The sequence below is a fragment of the Sarcophilus harrisii genome, chromosome 2 (genome assembly GCF_902635505.1).
Source record: "Sarcophilus harrisii chromosome 2, mSarHar1.11, whole genome shotgun sequence".
Taxonomy (NCBI): Eukaryota; Metazoa; Chordata; class Mammalia; order Dasyuromorphia; family Dasyuridae; genus Sarcophilus; species Sarcophilus harrisii.
In genome coordinates, this window is record NC_045427.1 from 390717669 (window position 1) to 390737318 (window position 19650).

The following is a 19650-nucleotide window of genomic DNA, read 5'->3' on the forward strand; positions in this document are numbered from 1 at the left end:
GGGGAAAATCATGAAAAAGAAAAAGCAAACAAACAAAAAATGAAAATTGTATACTTCGATCCATATTCAGTCTCCATAGTTCTCTCTTTGGTTGTGGATGTGGATGGCATTTTCCATCTCAAGTCTATTAGCCATAAAATTTTCAATCAGTAGTAGCTGCTATTAATCATAATTATAAATAAAATATTATTATTAGCTAATATCGATTTAATGTCTTACGTGAACACTGTTAGCTATTAGTAATAAATATAGTATTCATAGCTGAATTGGCATTTTAGGACAATTGTTTTTATAAATAATTATAAATATTGTTCTCATACGAATTATATATTTTCTGACTGTAAAGAGCCTCATTTACACTGTATCAGATGAGTTTCATAATAATCCCTGTGATAAGGTATAATACAACCAACACTTAATAAACAACTACTGTATACAGAGTGAAAGAGATTCTTTTCTGGCACACTCACAGGCATTGGCCACTGGCCAGAGACATCTAGAATGGAGGAATATGACACACATTACATATGGTTTACAATATGATATAAATGTAATGAGAATTGCTAAACTATCCTCTGTAAAGCCTGAGGAGGAGGAGGGTGATTAACAAACTAGAGGAGTGTGGAGGAAGATCAGAAGAGGCTTCTTGGAGAAAATGGCATTCAAGCTGAATTTTAAAAGTTGGGCGGAATTTAACAGGAAAGGAAGAAGAGGAAAAGCAAGCGTCCCAGACATAGGGAGCAGTGTAATCAAAGAGCTTTTTGGCAGAGTCAAAGAGCTGTCAGGTTTAGCTGGAGCTCAGAGACTATATGAGGAAAAACCTCAGACAGAAGAGGCGACAGTTTGATGGCAGGTTGTGTAGGGATTTGAAGGTCAATTAAAGGAACTCAAACTTTGGGTAATGAGAGAGAAAGTTACTATCTTTAAACAGATGAGGGAAATAAGCAATCTTTGTATCAAGAGGAATACTCTAACAAGGGTACTCAGTTTGCAAGGAGGAAAGAGCAAACCTGGGAAGAACTAGGAGGTTAATCACCATAATTTGGAGCTAGTGATTTGTTTAGATGGTTCAAGTACCCAGTACTGAATCAACCCATCACTCTTTCTACTGTGCCAAGTTCAAAAGTAGCTGAAAAACACCTCAAACTATGGTTACAAGGAACAAATAAGGGATGAGGAGTCTTTTACCATATATTATTCTAAATATATTTTATATCTGTATCTACATGCATATTATTCAGTTAATCAGACAAATGTAAAATATAAATTTTGTAGAAATAAAATTAAACCATATTTTATACAAGAGGCAATAAGTGGAATAATTAATGATTATACCTCCCAACAATGTGTGTATCAGTGCCACTATCTCAGCCTAGTATGGCAAATCTGACTCATTTGGGTCACTTTTCTATCACTCTGTAGCTATACTAATTCAAGCAGTCATCTCTTTACAACTAAACAACTTCAATAACTTCTTTAATGGTCATATTCCTTCAGTCTATCCCCTCTCCAATCCATATAACATCTTGAGTAATCATCCTAATGATCACTATGATGAGATCCTTCTAATTTCTCAAAAATTTTCAGTGTCTTCCCATAGTCTAATAAATACAGGTATGACCCAATATCCAAAGTCTTGTACAATCTGGATCCAATCAATCTTTTCAGCCTAATTTCTTACTACTACCCTTCACCTATTCTGTCATTCTCTGTCTATTTTATCCTGCTCTCATCTAGCTCAATGCCTTGGTTTATTCCATAGTCCATAGTTAGAATGGAACTCCACAACCACTGCCCATTGCTCCATCTCCATCTCCATCTCTACTACTATCCCATTTCCATCTGGTTAAGTCTCTCCTTTTCTTCAAAGCACAATTCAAGAGATGCCATCCCCTCTATGAAGCTTCCCTGATTGTTTCCTCTGCCCCAGATGAAAGTGATCTCTCCCTTCTCAAATCTCTCACAGCACTTTGCCTGCTTTCCCTTGGATTCTGTCTTATTCTACTTTGTATTTTATGAGAATTACAGTATCTCAGAATTGGAAGGGTCCCCAAGGGCCATCTAATTCAACCTTTGCATCCCTAATATGTGAACATGACACATTTGCTTGACATAAATGCTCTACTGAGGTGAAACTCAGCATTTTCTTTTTTCTTTTTGCTTGCTTATTTATTTATTTTGTATTTTGCCCCAGTTACATTCAAAACAAAAATAAATTTTTTACATTTATTTTTAAATTGTTTGAGTCCTAGATTCTTGGACTTTATCCTCATCTTCAATTAAGAAAACACTTGTGAAATTATACAAAACATTTCCATAAAAGTCAAGTTGTCCAAAAATACATAGATTTCCCATCCTAATGAAAATAAAAACGCTGAAGAAAAATTAAACTGAGAGAGAGTAAGAGACAGAGGGACACAAAGAGAAAGAAACAGAGAGAGAGAGAGTGAGAAAGAGAGAAAGAGTAAGAGAGACAGAGAGAAAGAGAGAAAGAGAGAGAGAGGAAGGGAAGGAGAGAGAGAGAGAGAGAGAGAGAGAGAGAGAGAGAGAGAGAGAGAGAGAGAGAGAGCACTTTAATCTGTATTCAGACAAAATCAGTTCCTTTTCTGGGATTTTTCTAAGTCCCTCAGAGTACTACTGAGAATAGCAAAGTGATTCACAGCTGGTTATCCGGAAACATTATTATTACTTTGTATATAGTACATTTCACTTTGCTTGAGTTCATAGAGGACTTTCCTGAGAGTATCCTGCTTATCATTTCTCATAGAACAATAATATTCCATCACAAACACACATCATAATTTATTGAGCCGTTCTCCAATTGGTGGGCATCCTCTCAATTTCCAATGTTTTTGCCCTGAAACTCAGCATTTTCAGAGGCAGCCCATTTTATTTCAAGATACCTCTAATTTTTAGAAAGTTTTTCCTGACAACTACCTCCAATCTGTTCATCTCAAGCTTAAAATCATGTGATCAAAGATTTTGAACTGAAAAGGACCTGAGATATCACCTTATGCAGGATGTGGGAGTGGTGACACTGTGTTAAGCAACTCACTCAATGTTATAAAGTCAGTAATCAGCAGAAATCATATTTGTACCCTGTTTACTGGTGCCCAAATTCAGTGCTCATTCCCACACACCACTAACCTGCTTCTCTCATTGATTCTAATCTCTTTCTGGGACCAAACAGAACCAATTTAATCCACAATCAATTTTCAAGTGTGAAAACAACTATTACTTCCTCCTCCATTCCAGCCCTCCATTCCAAGTCTTTTCTCTGGGCAAAACCTTCTCAGGTTCTTCATCTGATAATCATGTGATAGGATTTTGAGGCTCTTTATTATCAGAGTTATCCTTTCCTGGATTTTTTAAACTTATTTTCTTCCAGACTGATGTGACTTATTAGGCAGGATACAGTAGGGTTATTACCACCTTCATTTTGTGCACTATACCTCTCTTCAATGCTGCCCAAGATAATAAGTTAATTGTTTTGACTGCCACATCACTTTAATGACTCTTATTGTATAGGATGAATCAGATAGTCACTGGTATCTTTCAATTCCCAAATCCTGTCATTCTGTGATTCTCTGATTTTGTAATGCATTAAAAACAAACTTCTACCTAGCCAAGCCTTCCTCATCTTAGATTTGTGAAGTTGGCTTATAACCCAACTGCAAGTTTATCCTAATTAAATTTAATCTTATTAGATTTTGTTTATCATCTTAGCCTGTCAATATCTTGTTGGATCTGGATTCTCTCATCTTACCTATTAGCCTTCCCTACCAGCTTTGGATCATCTGACATATTTTGAACATGTCATTTATGCCTTTATCCAAATCACAGATTAAAAAACTGGTTTAACAGCCAGATTCAAGGATGGATTCCTAGGGCACTCCACTAAAGATCCTTATGGTTTTTAAAATATAAAAGCATTAATGATCATTTGATTCTGGCCATTCAACCAATCCTGAATCCTCTTAGTTGTACTATTATCTTTTAACCTTGTCCTTTAAGAGACTGATGTCTCCTAAAGCTACAATCCTAAAATTGCCTTCCTCTCTTTGCTTCCCATGACACTGATCCAATTTTGTCAAGTTGCATACCCAAAAGCCAGACAATTTGTATCTACCCACATATTCCTCTCTTCTACCAGTCTAGCAATCCCATCAAAATCAAATGAGTTCAAAATGACATGATCTATTCTGGATGAAACCATGTTGTCTCTTTCTTTTGTTTTCTTGATATTCACAAACTACCCTTTAATAATACATTTTTTAGTTTTTGCCGTGATATCAGACTCATTGGTTAAACTTTGCTGGATGTATTCTTCCTTCTTTTGAAAGTCAGAATAACATTTGTTCTTCTCCAGCCCATTGTAACTCTCCCATCTCCTATGAACTTTCAATGATTCAGCAATCATATTTGTCAGGGTTTTGGGATTCCATGAGATGTACTCCATCTGGACCTGACAACATGAATTTATCCAAGGCAGCTAAATGTTCTAGATCCCAATCAACTGATCCTTCCTCTATCCTGCAAATGGCAAAAACCTCTCACCTCTTTCTCTAATATCTATGATAATTCTTAAAACTTAATCCTTTTAGCACACTTCACTCTCTCACACCCACAAAATTCATGTAAACACACACACACACACACACACACACACACACACATCCCTCTATCCTATTCTACCTTTTCATTTCAATTGTATCTTCTGAAACTGTATTAATAATAGTATTCTATTTTTCCAAACACATGCAAAGACAGCTTTCAACTGCAAACCTTGTGTTCCAAATTTTCTCTCTCCTACTCTTCCCCCTCCCCAAGACAGCAAGCAATCCAATATATGTTAAATGTGTGCAACTCTTCTAAACATATTTTCATATTCATCATGCTGCACAAGAAAAATCAGATCAAAAGGGAAAAAACAAGCAAACAAACAAACAACAACAACAAAAGGTAAAAGCACTATGCTTTGATCCATATTCAGTCGCCATAGTTCTCTCTCTGGATGCAGAAAGCACTTTCCATCACAAATCTATTGTAATTGCCTTAAATAACCTCGCTGTTGAAAAGAGGCAAGTCTATCATAGTTGATACCACATAATCTTGTTGATACTATGCTCTCAATGTTCTCTTGATTCTTCTCATTTCACATAGCATCTGATCACAAATTACTGTCCTTCCATCTCTCCTAGCTACCTCTCTGTACTCTTGCTCCCATGTTGCTAAAGACCTTAGGAAAAGTCTTATTACTATGCCAATTCTTATTTCAAATTCACATATCTGATTTCAACAAGACTCTCACTGCTGCATAGACATTTCCTTCTTCCTGATAAATTCTCTATTAACATTCCCTGTAGAGGCCCTTCTAAATCTTGTTCCTTAGCCTTCCTTTGCCTCCTACTTTGTTGAGAAAATCCAGGTCATGAATTCTAAATTATATCTTCCATTATTTCACACTTCAAAATCCTTTTATTATTTTACATTTCCTCCTCTTTTACTCCTCTGAAGAAATAGTTCTTCTCCTTGTCAGGACCAACTTTTCTATTTGTATCCTTGATTCAATAACCTTCCATTTCTTCCCAGAAGGTTGCCCCATTTTTTTTAATCATTACCTCTGTCTCTAATTTTATACCTTATCCTCTTTATTGGTTCCTTCTCCAATACTTATATTTTCCACCCTGAACAACCTGCCTTTGACTTTGATATATTTCTCTAGCTATTATTTTATATAATTTTTCCCCCTTTACAGTTGGACTCTGTATTTGCTGCCCTTCTTTCCTGCCTTCTCTATCCAGAGAAATTAAATGACTTGGCTAGGGTCACACATCCAAGATGGTATTTGAATTCAAGTCTTCTTGACACCAAGTACAATGCTCCATCCTTAAATTGTAGTTCACAATCCCATATGGGGACTCATAATTGAATGTGGAGGTCACAAAATTATGACCATTTATATAATTGAGTTTGATTTGTATGCCTATTATATATAGCTATATACCCAGGATCATATAGGTATGTAGACAAAAAGAGGCCTCAAGTAGAAGAAGCACTACTTTATCCAAGCTACATCTCAAAAAGATTTGAATAACACATAGCTCTCTGTCCTTGAAGAACTTACAATATAGCAAGAAAAGTCACTTTTCCTTTTTTAACTCCAATTTTCTTCTTTGTTAAATGAATGATTTAGATTGAAAAATGTCTACGGGGCCTGCCAGGACTGATATTTTATTACTATGATTCAAAATACTTTTCCTGTAGCAATGATCAAAGGCAATGTGAACTGCACTGCATATAATTGCGAAATATTTTTGTTTTTATTATTGCTAGACAAAGGACAATTTACTAATGTCCTCAGATATCTGAGTGATATTCTCCTGTTATTACTATCTACTGAAGAAGAGCCAGATCTGAACTGAAATTTGAGTGACCTAAATTAAATAAAACGCAAACTTCCTAACTATAAGTATTGTTAATCCTCTAAAAAGTCATCTCCAATTCAATAAACATTACATTCATACTACATGAAGTTCACAGTGGCAAGTCTTGCCAAAACAAAGATCTAAAAATGAACAGCTCACTAGGAGCTCACTGTCTGCCCAGAAGACTATATACAATATACAAATAAATATAACATAGAGTATGAAGAGGACAAAGGTGAGAGAGATATTCATTTCAAAGGATTATAGAATCACCAGCTCTCTCAAAGTCTACAAAACAGAGGGGATCTAAAATGTTTTTAGCATGATTTTGCTTAGTCAGGACCACTCCAATAGATGATCTGTTGAGGTTTCTTGAAGCCCCAGGAAATTCCTGCCAAAGTGAAGCTCCTTGCTTCTCTTGGTTTGAGTCTCATTTCCAACTCTGCTGTCAGGATAGTTTGGGCTCTCTTTTCCCCCTATCTATCACCATCCCACTCCCCCAAATTCCACTTCCCTAAGAGCCCCAGGACAAAAATCTTCTGAGATCTGAATGTTCTGGCCCAAAGCTCTTGAGAAATGACAACAGGGTACATTGCTTAAACTCTTCTGTTACCTAATCACACGGAGAAGAATTTCACCCTTAGAAAACAAGAAAGATGCTAAAATTGGTTGCTTAATTCTCCCCAAGTGAAAACACATTTACTAGTTCAAGTGATCTCTGCCATCACCTCTCAGCCCCTGTGCCCATGTTGGTTGTTCTGTCTCTCACAGTCAAACTATGGTATCCAACACAGTATCAACTTTCTTTTTCTTTTCTTAAATTTTAATAATATTTTATTTTTCCAAATACATGCAAAGATAGTTTTCAAATTCACCTTTACAAAATCTTGTGTTTCAAATTTTTCTCCTTCTCTACCTCACTTCCCACTCCCCAAAACAGCAATCTGATATAGATTAAATGTGCAATTTTTCTAAAAATATTTCCATATTTATCATGCTGCAAAAAAAAAAAAATCAGATCAAAAGGGAAAAAAAAACACAAGAAAAAAACACAAAAACAAACAACAAAAGTGAAAATACTATGCTAAATAAATAAATGAATGAATGAAAATAAGACTTTATTTAGTCTTCATAATTATCTCTCTGAATTAACTTGAATCACCTCATTGTTGAAAACAGCCAAAGTCCCAACTTTCTACAGACATTGAAAGGTATCTCAGGGGCCCACAAATAGGACAGGTGGGCTTCAGTATGGATAAGTAGCAATAGGGCTGTAGTAAACTCTCTGTTCAATAGCATTATCCTATTATAAAATGTTACAAACAGATCAAAGGAATATCCTCACTCATGGAGGGATGGTGTAGATAATTCCCAAAGAAAAACAACTCATTTAAAAATCAGTTCTCTTTAACTTTTGAAAATGTCCTTAAAATTAAATCCAAATAGGACATTCCTGATACACCAGGGATATCTCAAGCAAAACAACTAACAACTTTCCAAGGCTTGTGGTGAGTATTAAATGAGAAAATAATTGCAAAACCCTCAGCACAGTGCTTTGCACATTGTAAGTTAAGCACTACATAAATGTTAGTTATTATTATTACTTGCCAAGTACTTGAATACTTGCCAAGTCGTGTGGAGGATATATAAAGACAGAAAAGACTCGTTCCCTGCCTTCAAAGAATTCATCTCCCAAGACTTCAATCCTTTTGTTTAAAAGTCTTTTTTTTTCCTGTTCTTGTTGAATTAGATATAACAAGATCTTATTTATAGCACAAGATTTGATGAAAAGTCATATCAAGTTGTACCCATTGTCCCTTGCAAAACACAATATTCTTCATTTGGACATGCTACAATTTGGTAGAAAGGCAGAATAACATTTTCTGTTTTATTTATAATTCCCTTTCCTCAGTAATTTAGTTACTCTGTTAGCTATTTGACTACAGAAACACACAGTGAGTCTTCAGGGAAGAGTCTACAGCAGAAAGAAAAAAAAAATTCCCTCCAATGTTCAATGCACATTCCTAACTTACCTCAGTGATGGATTACTATCTGGCAGTCATCAGTTACAATAACATTTTCTAAAGCTATTTTCAGTTTCTCCATCTCAGGTATAATGAATCTCATCTATTTACTGGCCTACAAGGTTCTTCAAGACAGAGACTAGGTGCCTTCTTCATCTTTGCCTGTTAAAATTTGTCTCTTCCTTCAAAGTCTGTTCAGATGCCATTTCTTTCATTAAACTTTCTTGAACTCATTCAACAATCTTCCCCCAACTAAAAGCATTTTCCCTGCCTCATATTGTCCTATAACACTATGCCTGGATCTCTCCTTTGTACCATCTCCCTACTGAATTATACTATGTACATGTCATTATTTGCCTTTCCCTGCCTCCCCACCCCCCCCAAATATAAGTTCCTTGAGGGTAGGAATTACTTCCTTATTCACCTTTGTGCCTCTAGCTCTTAGGACAGGCCACAATTTGTGCCTAGCAGATACTTAAAAGAATGCTAAATTAAACTTGAATAGTTTAAGATTCTTCCCTAATCTTGTTTGACTTGTACTAATATTAGAAGGAATTTGCATTCACTTAACAGACCAAATGTTCATGATATCTTCATAAAAGCACCAGTAGATAACTGTATCCTTTATTTATAGCGGAGGAAACTGAAGCCCAGGGAAGCTAAGAGATTCTCTTCATGATCCCACAGTTAGCAGGCCAATTATGGAGCCAGTGTTAAGAAATGGCCCAAAAGTGTACCATGTGATAAAAGAAAGCTAGTCTTGGACTTTTCTATTTGTCTCATAAAATTCACAAAGTGTATACATACACACACACACACACACACACACACACACACACACACACACACCAGTAATTGAGAGTTACAAGGTGGGGGAGAACAGACTGCTAAAACTAAATAAGGAAGGGAAAAACAAGAGGGAGGAGGCACAATCATTATAATAATGGAAATGAAAAGAACTTTTCAGTGAAATCAAATGCTGAGCAATTGTACAGATCAATCTTGAACAGAAAAAAAAATGTATAAAAGTATTCCTCTCTTTTTGTACTGAAAATTGGCAGGGGGAGGATTATAATTATAGTATATAGCACAAACTGTTAAATACAGTCACTGTGTAGGTGGGCTTTGATGAATTCTTTGTCTTTGTCACAAGGAGACTTTTTTGATTGAGGTAGGCTTATATTTGGGACTGACTAGAATAAAAATTAGTATTTAAGCAACTTATTTTTGAAAACAACAAAGATAAAATAGACTACTATATCTGTATCTACATGGAAGAAAGATAGATAGTATTTACAAACAATTAGGTATAATAGACAATGAAGGACTCCACATCCAGAAGACCTACTTCAAATAGTAGCTTGTGACTAGGGGAAAGGTGCTTACCCCCTCTGAGAATCAGATTCTTTGTTCATAAAATGGAGATAATAAACCTTATAGTATCTACCTTGCAAAATTATTGTTGAGGATCATATATATAACACTTTGCAAACCTTAAAACACCACATAAATGTCAATTTTTAATATTATTATTACTCAAAGTCACCAAAAGGCTTCACTCATTCCAAAACAATTTCTATGGGCCTGCTCTAGTATTCCTCCCTCTGCTTATCTCCTACATGGCCTGAAACTTTCACCATTATTTTCATTAATAACTTATGACAGTAAAACAGGACATTGTCTCCAGAAGACACTAGTAATTCCATGAGCTAGTGGAAATAAATACTTAATACTTAATAATACTCATCACAAAGCAACTATATCATTTCATCCTTGTGATACTTGCCCTTGTCTTCCCATTAATTACTACACAAGGCCTAGTCAATCACTTAATATGTGCCAAGTGCCTATTATGTGTTTACTCCTGAGCTAGGCATAGGGGAAACAAAGACAAAGGTAAAATAGCCCTGCCCTTAAGAAGCTTACAGTCTAGAAAGGCAAAACAAAATGTACATAGAGGCAAATAAAATTTGATATGTAATTAATACAACAAAATTTGGAGAGGAGAAAGACACCACTGGCTTCCAGGATTAGGAAAGTTCTCATTCAGGATATTGAGCTTGAAGTAAGCTTGAGAAGAAGCTAAGGACTCCAAGGAACAGGTAAGGAGGGAGCACTTCTAGTCATTAGGGACAACCCTAATGACACAAGAGTGGGAAAATGGAATTTTGTATGTATAAGACAGGAAAATGCTTGATTTTTCCAGAACATAGAAAGTGTGGAAGGAAGTCTTCATAATGAAGATAAGAGTACTCCCAGATCACAAAAGGCTTTAAATGCCAGGCAGAGGAATTTTTTTTACTTACTTTTAACTTGTATTTCATCAGAAAGATGAAAGAGAGCTACTGGAACTTCCTGAGCAGAGAAGGGATATGGTCAGATGTATGTTTTAAGAATATCCCACTGGCAGGTGTGCAGAGCATAAGTTGGAGAAAGGAGTAAATATAAGGCAAGGGAAACCAATTAGGAGACCGTTACAATATTCTAAGAGTTATGAAGAAGGCCTGAACTACAGTGGTTGTATTACTGCAAAGATAAGATCTGCTATATATTATTTGCAAAAATCTGTTTATTCCCTTCTCATATATTTTTCAAGGATAAATCAATTAATCAAAAAGCATTGATTAAGTGCCAGCAATGTACTCTGTTAGGAATTGGGGATACAAATATAGGGAATGAAACAATCCCTTCTCTCAAAGAACCTATATTCTATTGGGTGAGAAAATAAATATAAGGTATTTGTAGGAAAGTACTAGAAGTTGGGGGCATTGGAAAAGGTTTCACATAGAAGTAGGCGTTTGATCTGAATCTTGAAGGAAAAGAAAGATTCTCTGAGTTAGAGCTAAGGAAAGAATGAATTTCATGAACAGAGGAAGGCAATGTACAGAGAGTGGGAGAAGAAATTCCATGTGAGGAACAGAGAAAAGACTAAATTGTAGAGTTTGGGATGGGAAGTAGTAGATACCAAGCCTGTGTCTGACTTTATTCTTTTAAAAAAAATTTATTGCTATAATACTGATTTTCCCTCCCAGAGAGACATTTCATATAGCAAAGAATTTACTTTTAAAGAATAAAAGGGGAAGGGAAAATAATCAGCAAAACTGATCAATATATCAAAAAAAAACTTGCCAACATATGCAATGTTCCATATCCATGAAGCATTCCCCTTCATCTTTGCAGAGGAAAACAGAAAAGTATCTTCTCATGTTTCACCTTTAGGACTAAACTTGTTCTAGCACATTCTTTGTAAGGTTACTAATGATCCTAATTTCTAAATCCAATGGTCTTTTACTTATCCCCATTCTTCACCTTCCTGAAGTGTTTGAAACTGATGTCTACCCTTTCTCTCTGGATATTCTCTCCTCCATGGGTTTTTTATGACACTATTCTAGATTTTCATACCTAGTTTCTTCAGTATCCTTTGCACTTTGCAGGATCCTCATCCAGGTTCCACACCCTTTGTGTGGGTGTACTCTACGGCTTTGTCCTGGACCCTCTTCTCCCTCTAGTTATATCCTCTCTTAATTGATGATCTCATTAGCACCATATGTTTACATATTGTCTCTATGTAACTGATTTCCAAAAATACATTTATCTCTTTCCTGAACTCCAGTCCCCCATCTTCAAGAGTCTGCCAGATATATTTACCGGTATTTCCCACAGGCATCTCAAATTCAATATATCCAAAGCAAAATTAGTTATCTTTCTCACTAAGCCACTCCTGCTTTTAATTTCCTTTTTCCCATCAAGGAACCTAGGTTTGCAACCTAGGAGTCATCACTGATTATTCCCCTTTGATCCTTGTAGCCAAAAGCTTGCTAAATCTTACTGTTTCCATCTCCTCAATGCCTCTTACATCTGGCCTCTTCTTGATACTCACAATCACAAACCACTTTAGTCTAGGACCTGCCTCTTGCTTAAACTACCTGCAAAAGCTTCCTAAAAATGCCTCCAGTCTCTACCATTTCTAATTCGTTTTCACAACTAGCAGAAAATGTTATTTCTGAAGCATAGTTGGAGTACAACACTCTCTTTCTCAAGCAGCTCTGATAGCTCTCTTTTACTTCTAGAATAAATTTCAAACATTTCTTTACAATCTGGATTCACCCTTTCTCTTCAGGATGATTACACATTACTCTACTTCACATACTCTTATGCTCCAGCCAAATCAGCTATATACAAAATTCTCTCTCCTGACTGTTTTTGTCTGGGCTGCCCCTGATATAGAGGAAGCTCTGCCTTCTTACTTCCACTTCTTAGACTCCTAGCTTCCTTTGGGGTCCAGATTAGATGGCAGTTCTTTCAACTGATTGCCCCAGTTTTTAATACCTATTTTTTAAAACACATTCTGTATTTACTTATCAGTGAACATTTGGCATTTGCATATGATATCAAGTACAATACCTGCCACATAATAAATGTTCAATAAATGCTTTATTTTTTATGAGTTTAGTATAAAAATCTTTAGACTTCCCTCCTCCCCATTTTCTGTCTATTTTGTCATCATTCTTCCAATTTCATCCTTCACACTCTTGGGATAATTCTACTTAGTTGCTTCTCTAACCAAGCTAGATTCATTTTCCTCTTCACTATTTTATATGGTAACCCCATTCATATTCTTACCCTCTATAAAATTTTACAAACAAGTTTATGTTCTAAAACAGTATTTCTCTTGGCCTGCCCATAGATTTTTATGGCTCTCAGGCTTAGAACTGAAAGGGACCTCAGAAATCAACACCCTTATTTGACAAAGACTCTTTCTATTGTATTACACCATGTTCTCTTTCAGCTTGTTGAGGTGATCAAGTATTTACTGACTGTAATGAGTCTGACTTTTTTTTGTTCTTCTTGTCCTGACAGTTAAACTTCCTTAGGAAACTGTGATCATTTGTGTTAATAGTTGCTGCTGTATTCAATTATTATTTGGGGACACCTTAAGTTTATTTGAACAAATCAAACTAAAGTTGCTACAGCTAGGAGATCATGTATTTAATCTTTCTTCCCCTTTGGTGTTGGTTTTGATCTTTGCTTTAGCATGTTGGTGATCTGACTTTATAACAAGAAGCTGATTCAGAAATGCCATTCATATCAATAAGACAGCCATTTTTATCTATTAAATTGCAATCAATTTCATCTTTTATGACATAGTTTGGTGTTCGTTATATCCAGCACATTTCAGAGGAAGTAGTTACTGTATGTAAGTATGAGGCTTTGGGGGATAGCTGGGTGACTCAGTAGATACACTATTAAGTCTGGAATCAGATTCATCTTTCTGAGTTCAAATCTGGCCTTAAATACTTAAATACTGGGTGACCCTGAGTAAATCACTTAATCCTGTTTGCTTCAGTTTCCTCAACTGTAAAATAATCTGGAAAACAAAATGGCAAACCACTCCAATATCTTTGTCAAGAAAACCCCAAATTGGGTCATAAAGAGTCAGACACACTGAACAATAACAATGTGTGTTCAATGTAATCCCAAGTATTTGGTGTCTGATGTCTGAATCCTGGGACATATGTTACAATATAATTTTTACCTTAAGCTACCTTTGCATTGATGTTAACTTATTGGTGAAGGGTCTCTATATCAAGGTTGATTCTGGGAAGCAGAGATAGCCTATTACTGGGAATGTTTATTCAAAGCCTTCTGACATTATAGAGATTGATTGATCTTGTATCTTACGTGTATAGTTTTTAAGAACTCAGGATCTGGATTTGAATTTTTCTCTGACACTAGTTGTATGACTGCAAATAAGTCACTGAACCTCTATGAGTTCAGTTTAATTCTCTGTAAAATGTAGGCAATAATATCTGTAGGGAGATGACAATAGTATAATAAATAAAGCATGGTCTTTGATGTCAAAGGGATCTTCTGACCCATAATAGCTACAAATCCACAATCTCCTCACCTCTGCATGCCCTAGGTGGATCTGAATTGTTGGGTACAATTTCTATTCCAGAAGTTCCCTATGGCAATGAGATCACAGTTCTGGATAACATCTCCCATCACACACACACACACACACACACACACACACACACACACACATACACACCCCTCAGGGATTGTTGTATCCAGAAAAACTCAATGAAAAAACATAAATGGGATAAGAGGATTTAGAGCTGGCCACAACTTAATGTTTTGTGTAAGCCCTCCACTGAACATATGAGGAGACCAGAGCCCAGAAAAGGGAGACTGACTTACACAGGATCATGTTCAAGGTAAGAAGAAACAGGGCCAGGATTTAGATTCAATGGGGGATGGAGAATGGGAGCAAGGATCAATAATGTCTGAAAGCTTCAAAGGAATGAGATCATGAACTTTGACCTCAAAGTGGTTGAGGAAGGGAGAGGGAGGATGAAAGAATGGCAATGACAAAATCTCAGCAAACAGAGGTCTGGTCATTATACCAGGTAAAAATCAGATCAAAAAACTTCAGAGTTTTAAAGTTAAAAAGGGACTTTACAGGGCATCATCCAATTCAACTCCCTCATTTTATAATTAGGAAAGTTAAGTCAAATGTTCAGGGTCCCCACAGGTTTGAAGGAGACTTGTATTATTAACTGATGCAGAATGAATTGAGCAGAACCAGGAAAACAATTTATGCACAATGGCATAACACTGTGAAAGCAACTTTAAATTGACTTGAGAATTCTGATCAACACAATAACCAAATATTGTATCATGGGATCAATGTTGATATACCTTCTGATAAAGAGGTGACAGGCTCAAGACAGAGAATGAGACTTATATTTTTGGACCTAGCCAATGTGGGAATTTGTTTTGTTTTATTATGTATATATATTGTTTTTCTTTTTTTCATTTTCCAGTGAGATAAGGAAAGAAAGAAGGAAAGCAGAAAGGAAAAGAGGAAGAAAGAGAGGAAAGAGAGGAAAGAGAGGAAAGAGAGGAAGAAGGAAGGAAGGAAGGAAGGAAGGCAGGAAGGAAGGAAGGAAGGAAGAGAGGGAGGGAAGGAGGGAGGCAGAAAGGAAGGAAGGAAGGAAGGAAAGAAGGAAGGAAGGAAGGAAGGAAGGAAAGAAGGAAGGGAAGGAGGGAGGAAGGAAGGAAGGAAGGAAGGAAGGAAGGAAAGAAGGAAGGAAGGAAGGAAAGAAGGAAGGAAGGAAGGAGGGAGGGAGGGGGAAGGAAGAGAGGGAGGGATGGAGGGAAGGAAGGAAGGGAGGGAGGCAGGCAGGAAGGAAGGAAGAAAGGAAGGAAGAGAGGAAGGGAGGAAAAAAGGAAAGGAGAAAGGGAGGGATGGAGGGAGAGAGGGAGGAAGGGAGGAAGGAAAGGAGGGAGGCAGGGAGAGAGGAATGAAGGGAGGGAGGGAGGGAGGAGTTTTTAAGCATTTACAATGTGCTTATGAGTAGAAGGTGAGAAGGAAAGAAAAATTTCCCCTCTCTCCTTATTCTCATATTGAAGACTGCCATTACTCCCAACCAACCATTGCTTAGGGTCTTACTGTACATTATTAAACAGCTGCTGTGGCTCTTTCCAGACCTGACTTCATTTAGTGGTACATAATGGAAAAAGGTCTCCATTTAGGGTCGAAAGAGTTGATTGAGTTCAAATCCCATCTCTGGACAAGTCACTTAAACTTCTCCAGGCCTCAGTTTTCTCATCTGTGAAGTAAAGAGACTGGGTGCCTCTATTATAAGTTTCTAAACCCTTTGTCCATTTAAAAAAGAAAAGCAGTGCTTTAACTGCAGATGATTCCCAGATTCATTAGGCAGAATCTGACAACAGAGGGCACTAGCATTCCTCAATGACCTGAGAGATGGGATCAACCTAGGAAAGAGGAAGTAGGATTGTTTAAAGAAATGAACATAGTGGTTGTGGGTTAACTTCTACTGATTGCAGATTTGATAACTTAAAACTGGCTTTATTCAACTTGCTTTCATCATTATTCAATTAACAGAGGGCATGTCATTAAAAAGAAAATGCATTCAGATACTAATTTCAGTAAATTCATTCAATGCTAACAACTCATTAAATTGCCTTTTGAGTCTCACCTTTTCTCTTCCTGGGCTCTCTATTCTCCATTGAGGTATTATCAGTTCATGCTGTGGCAAGGGATTTGCTTCACTTTCTCGTCCTGCAGAATAAATAGTACAAACTTCAATGAAAGCCTGGGCCTCCACAGTAGGTCAAGAAAAAATGCCACAATGGCAAGACCTGGGTTGAAATTAACTCTGTCTTTTATACTTATGAAATCCCAAAATTACTGCCAAATTCAGTGCTAGGTCCAAATCTGTGATTCTGTAACAACTATGGCAAACACTTTCATTTCACTAATTGAAACCATTACTGTCTCACAATAAATTATTCTTTATCAAAGAATTGTAAACAATTAGGGAGCTAAAGGAGATTACAAATCTAGTTTAGCATGAACTAAACTTGAAAATCACAGACAGGTCAGTAAAGACAGTGACATAATTAAGGTAATGAATGTTTCCATCTGTGTGGACAACATTTGAAGTATTTTGTGTAACAGTATATACCCTCATAAAAGCCCAAGTTGAGGGAAATGGTGTGATTTAACTTTGAGGCTGTCCTTCTGAACTGGACAAGTACATTCATTTCCAAGAAGACTCATTTCTTCAAATAAATTCATATGAATCCTAGGGCCCATTTTGGTATTCTTTTCAGCTCAATTAAAACTCTCCAGATTGTGTTCTGTTGCTATAGCATCTAGGCCAAGATGAGACATAAGTATAGAACACTATGGAGGATAAAAGGAGGGAGAGAGGTCCATACAAAATGTCCATTCAAGTCCCTGTTCTGTTTTTTACTTACCTGTGTAACCTTAGACAAGTAATTAAACTTCTCTGCATCAGTTTGCTTATATGTAAAATGAGGGAGACTGAAATTCTGAGACCTCTTTCAGCTCTAAAGTTATAAAATAGGCAATTGTGGTCTGTGTCCTCAAGGAGCTTACATTCTTTTATTGAAGATACTACATTCTTACACGCAACAGCTACCTTTTATTGTTCCATGAACCTGAGTCTTGCAGACTCACCAATTAAATTGTATATTTCAAAAGAGTAGGAATTGTGCTTTGTTTTCACTTGACTTTACTTCACACAGTTCCTATACACTATCCAGACAGGAAATACTTAGTGAATTGAATGGTACTGCTCATTATAAAGACATCCTTTTAAAGGATTATGGACCCCAGACAGCCTCACTTAGTGGTCATTAAAGGAGGTAAAGGGTTTTTCCTTCTCTGTATTATAAATGCTCAGCATTTACAGAGCATAGTCCAGTTAATTCTAATTCATAATCAGGAAGGCAGGAATAGTTTTCTACTCAAATATACACTCCCCCCACCCCATGATTTGCAGAAAGGCCACCTAACCTTTGTAGGATGAGGAACATGAGTTCATTCTCCCTCGAGCATCCCTCAAAAAAAATACCCTTTTATCTCAGACATTCCAGAATGGAAAAATCTATGTGTTGTGGGGAAGGATGGTAGATAAGCAGAGGGAATAGAGACAAAATTGAAATGCTGAGGACCTATGTCTGTCAACTCTATATTTATCAGCTTGTCTAGGGCATAGCTCCTGCCGGGAATGCTCTGTTCAGCTTCCAGGACTGTGACCACTCCATAAACATGAAAACAGATTCGACTGCTCCCTTCGAAACCTCCTCTGGTGGAGTGAGGCGCCAACAAAGTCCCAGGACAGTATCAGCCTGACTCAGCTCAGATCAACTCAGTCCTCCTTTAAGAATTAGGTTTCTGAACTCAACCCCTTTTCCAGAGAAAGGTTTGGAGCTTATCAATTATCTTAAGTCGGGGAAGCCAGCCAAGCCTTCCAATCTCGGGTCGGGGCTGTAATTTCTTAAGGTTGTAATGAATGAGTACAGTGAGTTACCCACCTAGAACTATAGAACATAGAATGACAGAGCTGTAAGAGTCTTTAAACCACAGAATATTGGAATGAAAAGAGACTTTGAAAGATGGTATGACAGAATATGAACGAATCTTAGAGCATAGAACATCTTTTAGCGTTAGAAAAGATCTTAGAACATACAATGACTGAGTTTTAAAAGAACCTTGGAATAGAGAGTGTTGGAATTATAAGCATAGAATGACGGACCTGAGGAGACCCTTAGAGCATGATTATTTCAGGAGCCGATAGAATATTGGGCGTATCCGGGGGATATTAGTGTTGGAGTGGAAACAGCTAGACCCCGAAGAGAACTCGAGGTAAGTATAGACTTCCAGGACTGCCCCAACGCCTCCTATGCGTCTAACATTGTGCTGGGCGATGAAGATGTCCTCAGCATAAGCTCTGGAAACCAAAGCTCAGCCTCCCCCACGGAATCCCGGGTGAGCGAGGATATGGATGCTCTGGGTTGGCGGTGACCCGAGGAAGAGGGTGTTTGTTTATCCTTCGCTCCGTCCAGTCCCTCTGCAGAAGAGGCAGCCTCGCTAGCGAGCCGGCGCTAGACAACTGAACAAAGCCGAGCCGTGCCTAGCCCGTAGTGGGGGATCTAGCAAAGGAGCCACCCACAGGGCGAAGCCGGGCATCCCGAGGAAAGTTCCCAATCAGAGGGCAGAGTGAGGGATATTTTTTCCCTTCTTGATCCAAGCCACCACCCAGTCCCCCGCACTTCTACCCATATTTCGGGGACTAAGGGGATCTCTCCAGGTTCCCCCCTAATCAGTACTCCAGCCCTTTTTTCCAAAGCCCCTGCCTTATCACACATATAGGGAGAGAGAGAGAGAGAGAGAGAGAGAGAGAGAGAGAGAGAGAGAGAGAGAGAGAGACTGACTTACTTCTCCATCTCGGATCCTGAGCCGCCAGCAGCTCTAGGACAGGCAGTAAAAAGGAGAGAAAGCAAAGCCAGTGTCTCCCCGCGACCCCCAGCATGGCTTCTCCTAAGCCTTCACAGAGCCACATCCATTCTGACTGAAGTGGCTGCTTCTCCCCTCCTCCGCTGCTCCTAGCTCTCTGCCTTCCCCCTGCGGCTGCCTTCCTTTCACAGCAGCGATGCTCCACCCCCAATTCAATTCAGTAGGATCCAGACCTCCAACCAGTCAGAGATATTGTAAGGGAAATTGAGCCCTGGAAGGGAGGAGCTGCAGTTCAGGCAGGTGTGATAGGAAGGGAAGGACAGAGACCTAAAGGTGAAAGAGGTACATGTGGACAGTCATGTGGAGCCAGAATTAGCTTAATGACCGGATGCAAAGAATA

The 19650-nt window shown here is 37.6% G+C and overlaps 1 protein-coding gene across 1 annotated transcript in view; it reads right to left on the reverse strand.

The window, feature by feature from the left end:
• The window catches only part of ADAM19 (ADAM metallopeptidase domain 19), a 127376-nt gene extending 107946 nt beyond the window's left edge, over positions 1-19430 (reverse strand). The window contains exons 1-2 of the mRNA XM_031953600.1: positions 19233-19430; positions 16462-16544 (exon numbers count right to left, since the gene is read on the reverse strand). Of these exons, the coding sequence (XP_031809460.1) occupies positions 16462-16544; positions 19233-19356 (207 nt within the window). The 5' untranslated portion in view covers positions 19357-19430. The remainder of the gene's footprint in view (positions 1-16461; positions 16545-19232) is intronic.
• Positions 19431-19650: the final 220 nt, after the last annotated feature.